Source organism: Passer montanus, unplaced genomic scaffold (assembly GCF_014805655.1).
Source record: "Passer montanus isolate IOZ18808 unplaced genomic scaffold, ASM1480565v1 scaffold9, whole genome shotgun sequence".
Classification (NCBI taxonomy): Eukaryota; Metazoa; Chordata; class Aves; order Passeriformes; family Passeridae; genus Passer; species Passer montanus.
Window position 1 is genome coordinate 10,221,770 of NW_024374367.1, and position 8,291 is coordinate 10,230,060.

The window sequence follows — 8,291 nt, forward strand, 5'->3', positions numbered from 1 at the left end:
AATCCAAATATCCTGTACCCACAAATAACTTCTTCCTATGCAAGTGCCAGGCTGGGATGCTCTGTGTAATTTTGTCAGTACCTCCAAGGTACTGTTTTAAGGGAACTCAACTGTTTTAATTAGTCTTAATGCTCAAAGACACATTAAAATATCTGATTTCTACAGATCATTTTGGGGGTGTAACCCTGGTACTGCTGAAGCCACTAGCTGGATTCACATCAACACTCTCCAAGCAACAGCTTTATTGATCATACTGTATTGATTGGTCTTAACATACTGATCAAGTTTACATCATGAAACAGAAATAGGATGTTTACCTTGTACCACTCTGGACTACAGCACTGGCACTAGCTCTGGGGTTTGTATATATACACTGCTAGCAGCAGAGCTGTGATGGCTGTGCTGCTACTGATAAATAAACTAAAGACAAATTAAATATTTCTCCAGCTAACAAAAAATTGCATAGGGAAATGACTTGCCGACCACTTTCCACAAAGGTAAATGGAGAACAAGTGACTCACCATTCAGCAGAAAAAATTACAAGCTGTGCAAGAGGCAAAGTGCTTCAGGGAGAGTGTCTAGACTATGCAAAGCAAGGCCATAAATTACACCTTTTGAAACAATGGGCTGTAGCAGGGCTTGGAGCTGCATGATCAGATAAGTCTTCTCCACTCTTAGTAGCATCTCTGGCCAAAGAGTTGCCACCCACAATAATTGAAATGTCAGGCTATGGATCAGGAGCTGCAAAGTTTTACAACAGCCAAAGACCAAGCTCACAGCCTATTTAATTATCCACTTCACAATCCAATAAACTGCAAGTATATAAATAGCCAAAGTATGACAAATATTTAATATCTCCTAGAATTAAATTAAGATAAGGCACTGGCAAAATAAATTATAAGTGTTTTAACTGAAAACAACCGTTTTCTGCAGATTCCAGACAACTTGAGTACAGTAATCACATTCTGCACTCCACACTGCTAAGCAGCACAGCATCTCAGATGTGCCAGACCTTCCTTGCCATGATGATGCTCTGCAAGCAGGCTCACCTTAACTTCAGGGTTGGCACAGAGCTGGGCACAGCCCCAGACAAGAGCCCAGCCACACACACAGCCCTCATTTGATGTTGGCAGTGGCCTGTGCACACATTGAGGCACCTAAGTGGTGAAGCCAGCCCCTAACTAGTCTTCCAGGTTTGTATAGGCATAGCACTAATAATTATCCTGCAAGCTTTGCTGCAACTACAGAGCTGTGCATGAGGTACAGCTCATGCTTGAGAGCTGCCTGGACCTTGCAGCTACTTCTTAAACAGCACTAGACAGCAACTGAGGGACAGACAGAAAACAAGCAGAGTATTGTCTTTACCTCTCCTGCCCTGCAGAGCTGAGAAAACCAAAAATCTCCAAGGGTTTCTTTGGACCAGCAGAGCAGGATCTGACCACAAAAACTAATTCCTCCAGCAGAAAACTGCTAAAACAAGCCCCAACACCACCTGAGTTCAGTCTGTCCCAGAAGAACAATGTGCTGGTGCTTTTACGAGAGAACCTGTGTACGTGTGGCACGAGAGTAACAATCCAACCCATGACAAGGAAGATGTGGTTATTTGGAAAGCTGCACTAGCTTCCCTATGTCCTAACTGTTGTAGCATCTGTGTGCCTGCTGAAAGGGCAGGAATTCAGTATTTCAAGATGCATTGTAACCAATTGAACAGTTTCTGACCCCTCGCACCTGCTCTGCATTAAGCACTGTGCTTAAATCAATCACTGAGCAAAGCACAAGCTTAAGCGCTTTGCTGATTTTGACTGAGAATTTTGCTAATGCACCTGACGTCATCCCACAGGCTTACACAGGGACCCAAATCATGAGCCACTTCTCCCAGGAGTAGCCCTGGTAATCTGCAACAAATCTGGAACTTTTTCATCCTGCATTTATCCCACTGGGAACTGATTTACTCTCCTGCCTGCCTACTCGCTTGTTCTGCAGGAAGCAAAACAGACAATGGCAACCACTGCTGCAACAATGTCTGACCCAATGTGCTCTCCACATTTTATCTCCTAAAAAGTTCTTCCTGCTGCCCCTTTCCAAAGTGTTTTCAATTTATGCTGTTTTGAAGGAGAAAACACCAATTCCAGGGCTGTGCTGTGCCTTTTGACTGCCATGCTGCAGAGATATTTAGCAATAGGTACTAGACACACCCAAGGATGCTTGGTTTGCATCACTACAGACACACACCTCGTCCAACATCCCTAGCTGCTGGCTGAGCTGTCTTCCCAAAGGCTTCAGACAGCTGGGATCAAGTGGGAAGAGGCACCAAGCATGGCTGGTCGTCTCAACTCTACTTCCAACAAACCAGCATGATCTGGAGAAAAGACCACACACATCCTGGGCACACAATTACCGAGCTCAGTGCCATCTGCAGTAATAAAACACGTTGTTCTGAGAGCCATGGAGCTGGCAAAGCCACTTTCCTCCTGAGCTGCATCATGAGGCCAGAGCCTTCCATATCCAGCAATATTGTAAGCTCTGATGGGAGGTTTTTCCTCCACATTCAGTTGGTCTCTTGCTCAGATTCCCCAGTGTCTAGTAATGGCTGCCCACACACTGCACCTTCCTCCCATCTGGGGTAGAAGATAAAAATAAAATCTCCCTATTTTCACCAAGCCTTACGAGGATAAGTATCTTGCAGACCATTGTCTGCATCTTAAATGTGCCTGGAATTCAGTGGTGGCTTAAAAAAGAAACCTAAGTGGGAAGTAAAGACAACACAGGCAGGTATCTAATAAGCCTTTTTTCTTTTTCCTTAGGAAATACTGCTACTGGAATTCAGTGGTGGCTTAAAAAAGAAACCTAAGTGGGAAGTAAAGACAACGCAGGCAGGTATCTAATCTCCTAATATCTTAGGAAATACTGCTGGTGAGATGCAAATAGAAGAACTTACAGGTAGACACCACAGATGTGTAGTTACTCAAGTGGAGCCTTACCCCATAAACATCAAAATAAACCCAAAGCAGAGGTGTAGACCTGAACACACTTATCTAAAAACCAGTTTTTTCTCTATTGATGAAATTTCTGAGGTGTCAGGATCAGAAAAATACCAGTTCTGAGTGGCATCTGCTTAAATTCATCTGAAAATCTGAAACACAGAGTTTACTGCTGGTGTAAACAAGCAGTGCTGTCATGCCCACATGCAGTACGTACTCAGCTACGCCATCCATTCACACGTTACCGCTCCTCTCTTTGCTCTCATACACATTCTAATTTATCAAACAGCAGGTAATTACCTTTGTGGTGCAACAGCACCTTAACTACACAGTTCCCTTTATTCCAAGGTGGTTCATGGGTGCTGCAGAACACCAGGCTGCATTTTCCAGCTCCGGAGCACCACATGTGTGTGTGTGGCTGCACAGTTGGTGCCCGCTGTGCCGGCGTGTTCCCAGCCCTGGGGCACCAGCCAGCTCTGACACAGCAGCACTGCAGGATCAGGGAGGGAGGATTACACACCTCAGGGGAGGCACACAGGGATCTACAGCCCAGGCAAGAACTTCAGTGCTGCGGCCACAACAAAATCAACACTTTCTTATCTGAGAAAATTGCAATGAAGGTGATGCTGTTAGAAGCTGCCCGGGCTCTGGGAGCCTGGCAGGGGCTGACTGCAGCACAGTCCATCTCAGCTGTGGTGGGGATGGGCTGGCTGTTATCAGGTAACCCAGACAGAAAACCACTCTGCGGGGCAACAGCTTCACTGCCCCACCTGCACAGCCATGGTCACCTGCCTGGGCTGTGCTCAGGGTCACAGCATTGCCCATTGCACAGGGGAGAGCTGTGAGCCAGGTGAGCCAAACCTCATCCTTCTCCTGGCAGCACCGGGCAGAACCTGCTGAGCAGAGCTGGGGACAGGTCCCCAGCACTCACTGCTGCACAGCTCTGCCCAGACACCTCTGTGGCGGCACCTCCCTGACACGGGTGTGGGGCCTGAGCAGCCTGGCATGAAGGCAGGTCCCCTTGCCTGGACAAGGCCTCAGTGGGGCTCCCAGACACCCTGTGGCACACATGGGCAGTGACTGCAGTGGGCAGATGGGCAGGGTCAGGCCCTGGCATCTCCAGGGCCCTGCACGTGCACTGGATCAAGCAGCAGCCCCTTTGTCCAGCACCAGTGGGAAAGGAGGGAGCATGGTCCTGCACACCAGCATGGAGACTGCAAAAACCAATACTTGGGGATATTCTGCTCCCTGTTTCTTCAAGGAGGAAACAATTCCCTGGCAAACTGCAGACTGTGAGGGTGGAGAGGCAAATGACACACAAGAAAGGAAGCAGTTTATCCCTTCTCTACCAATGAGCACACGGATCCAAGAGCCCCCACTAGAGCAGGACCAAAATCCAGTTTTCTTTCACCTTTCCCCTAAGAAGCAAAATGCATTTGTTCCACTCTGGTGAGTCTTGAGCACCTGACACTTTCATCATTACTGAAGACCCAACCAATACACTGCAGCTGAAGCTAGGTGCTCAGGAGGGATCAAATCCCTCTGGTCTCCCTCCAGCCAGAGAAGGAAGGGACTTTCCCAGAGGGATGTGTTAGGAGAGCAAAGCAGAGGATTGCATGAAGTTCATCAACAAACTCCAGGGTCTGGTAGTCCTTTAATTAACTCCAACAGGAGTCATGGCAAAAAAAAAAAAAAAAAAAAAAAAAAAAAAAAAAAAAAAGGGGCAAGAATCTACTCCCAGCATGACAAATGAATATAGGGATACAGAGAAAACAAAAAAACCACCAGAATTAATTCACCTTTTAAAGGGTAAATTCAAATTGACATGTGTTATCATGGTAAATTTAGCTTTCCCAATTCCATTTCACTGCTAAGTTTGAGGGGAGAGGGTCAGCCCCCAAGACACACCTATTTTAGCTATGTTAATAAGCCAGAAATGTTTCCCTATGTTCTTCATTTCATAGAGAATGGATTATTTCCTTCCAAGATCCTGTGGCAAATTGACATGTGTTATCATGGTAAATTTAGCTTTCCCAATTCCATTTCACTGCTAAGTTTGAGGGGAGAGGGTCAGCCCCCAAGACACACCTATTTTAGCTATGTTAATAAGCCAGAAATGTTTCCCTATGTTCTTAATTTCATACAGAATGGATATTTTCTTCCAAGATCCTGTGTAACTTCCACATAGCCTTGAATATTACTGCCATTTTGTAATTTTTCTCATTATTTCTAATTTCTTTGTTTCACCTGCACTTCATTCCCCAGGTTTTCCTCTGCTTTCACTTGTCCTTTCACAGTGCACTATTTTGATTTCAGGGACTATAAATTATCCTTCCCAGCCACTCCTCTCTGAAGTGCTAAGATGCTTCATACTCCTTTGAACAAACTACTTGACAATTTCAGTTCACTTTTATGTGAGAAACAGGACTTGGTTTTATTTCAGTGAAACTCACAATGTAAGTTTCATCTTCAGTTCACTTTTATGTGAGAAACAGGACTTGGTTTTATTTCAGTGAAACTCACAATGTAAGTTTCATCTTCAGTTCACTTTTATGTGAGAAACAGGACTTGGTTTTATTTCAGTGAAACTCACAATGTAAGTTTCATCTTCAGTTCACTTTTATGTGAGAAACAGTTGCAGGACTTACTTTGTTTTAGTTCAGTGAAACTAACTAATAATAATGTAAGTTTCATCATCTTTCTCTAACACAAAGAAGTTGCACGGGAAACAAAAGCCAAAACCACTTTGTAAATTCACAATCTGATGAAAAGCATTGCAGGCAAAAAGAACAGATAAAAGAAACTCAAACCTGGCTATAATTTCAGCTATGTACTTTGCTCAGCAAACAAAAGCAGATCATTCAAGCTTCCAGCAACAGATTGTCCTATATTGCCTTTAAACTACATGATACAGTACGGATACACTTTCCTACCTCCGTATGTTGCAATGACTAATAATAGTCCTGTGGTGTAGCAGAACTGAATGTCGTTTGCATCAATACATCCAGGAGTCTGCCTGAATTGTAAAGGTCATTTGTGAACACAGAACAGTACCAAGGCTAAAACTGCAGTCTAAGAAACTCAACCGAAAATGGGGACAAAAAAATCAGCCAGCTGTTTCAGAGAGCTACATTACATCACAGACTGAACTCTGGCTGCCACAGGGAAAAAGTTGGCTACATTTGACTGAAAGATGCCTGTGTCCAGATCCAGAAGAAACTTAATTTCTGCCCTGGCCCACGAGCTTGTGCCTCAGAGGAGAAACGAGCTCCGAGACAGCTCCTAGAGATGGGGAGCCCAGGTGAAGCTCCTGCCTGGAGCAGCACACGGCCCTGCTGTGGTGACACACTGGGGGAGCACGAGTCAGGACTGTGGCAGAGACTTCATGGCAAACCTCTGCTGATGCATTTCCTGGGAAGCTGGTCTTGGGGACCTCGCCAAACACAAACACTCGCAAGAAGTTGAAATGAGACTCTGCAACTCCAGCACTCCCAGTTAAGCAAACTTTGCAGTAAGCATGGAGTTGTGGAGTCCCTTTGCAGGAGGCAACAGCACGTGCCTGGTGTTTTCTAGCAACATAACCCATTTCTCTCCTTTCGACAACCTTTACATGGCCAACATCCCAAACTTCCCGAATCCTTCCGTTGCGTAACTGGAAGCAACGATGTGTGTCACCGCGGCGGCTCTGTGCGGGAGACCGTGTCGGGGAGCAGCACGGAGGGTGACAAGGGGTCAGGGGGCTCCGCCGAGCCCCCAGGCAGGGCTGCTGCCAGCCAAGCGCACCACGCGGGCCCAAGGTGCCCTGTGCCGGGAGTGCCCTTGGGCTGCCCGGGGAGCTGCAGGCCCGGGAGCAGCGGGAGAGGCGAGGAGCGGGCAGGGCTGCGGACACGGGGGTACCGAGAGGAGCGTGCACAGGGGAAACTCAGCAGCGGGTGGGTGACAAGGGGGCAGGCGGGTGGGCGGATGGCAGGGGCAGGCAGGGAGCAGCCAAAGGTGGGTGGGTGATGGAGAGGAGAGGCAGAGCCTGGCCGGCAGGGCAGGGCAGGGCAGGGCAGAGCACGGCCGGTACCTTCTGCTGCCGGCGGGCCATGTCGGTGGGCTGCTTGGCGTTGAAGGGGTAGGCGATGCAGCGCATGACGAAGACGTAGAGCTGCAGCTTCTTCTTCCTCTCCTCCTCCTCGCGCTGCAGCCGCTCCAGCTCATCCTTCTCCTTCTCGCTGGCCACCGAGGGGCTGGGGCTGGCGGGCCGCGCCGCGCTGGCGCTGGCCGCGGTGCTGCACGCGCGGGGCGAGGGGAGCGAGCGGCGAGCGGGCCCCGCGCATGCCCGGTGGGGGCCTCGCCGCCGCCATGGCCGCGGGGGTCCGAGAGGCACGGGGTGACGGCCCGGCGGGAGCGTGTGGCTGCGGTGTCCGCACAGCCCCACACAGGCACCGCGGTGTCCTCAGTGTCCCCACAGCCCCACAGAGGCGCTGCTGTGTCTTCATTGTCCCCACATCCCCACACAGGCGCTGCTGTGTCCTCAGTGTCCCCACAGCCCCACACAGGCACCGCGATGTCTTCAGTGTCCCCACAGCCCCACACAGGCATCACTGTGTTCTCAGTGTCCCCACAGAGGCGCTGCTGTGCCCGCGGTGTCCCCACAGCCCCACACAGGCACCGCGGTGTCCTCAGTGTCCCCACAGCTCCACACAGGCACCGCGGTGTCCTCAATGTCCCCACAGCCCCACACAGGCGCTGCTGTGCCCGCGGTGTCCCCACAGCACCCACTGCCTCTCTGAACCTCCTCAACCACACACAGACACTGCTGTGTCCTCAATGTCCCCACAGACACCAATGTCCCTGCTGTGCCCCCACAGCCCCACGCTGTGTCCCCACAGCATCCTGAGCCATACGAATCCCCGCAGACCTGAGGCTCGCAGCATTTGTTTTCCACCAAGCAGCTCTTCTTGCGCCTCAGTGCAGCTAAAAGTCTTAGTTGAAAAGTGATATTGCTGGTGAAGGTTTCATCCAAGTCACTAATTATTACATGTGTAATGATATCGTGGTGTTCTGCTTTGAAGATTACCTGGGGCAAGCTGAGAACTTCAGGAGCCTCTCTGAGGGATGAGTCAGTGAAGATATTGTGCGCTCAATGGTTTAGTTCTTGGTGATTTTCAGATCTGATTGAGACTTCATTTACATGCATTTGTGTATTTGTGGTCGGTGGGTGTTTTCAAGGTTTTGTTTTTCTACTCAATTAGCAGTGCTTCTTTTCTAAATGTCAAAATACCTGTCACCTGTTAATTCATGCTAATAAATATTTAGGGAGAA

General features: G+C 48.7%; 1 protein-coding gene across 11 annotated transcripts in view; it reads right to left on the reverse strand.

The window, feature by feature from the left end:
* The window catches only part of CADPS (calcium dependent secretion activator), a 205,224-nt gene extending 197,978 nt beyond the window's left edge, over window positions 1-7,246 (reverse strand). For 10 of the 11 annotated variants that reach the window (XM_039734113.1, XM_039734111.1, XM_039734112.1 and 7 more), the window contains exon 1: window positions 7,051-7,246. In XM_039734113.1, coding sequence (XP_039590047.1) covers window positions 7,051-7,116 — 66 coding nt within the window. In that variant the 5' untranslated portion in view covers window positions 7,117-7,246. The remainder of the gene's footprint in view (window positions 1-7,050) is intronic. The other variant, XM_039734102.1, reaches the window with a different exon arrangement.
* Window positions 7,247-8,291: the final 1,045 nt, after the last annotated feature.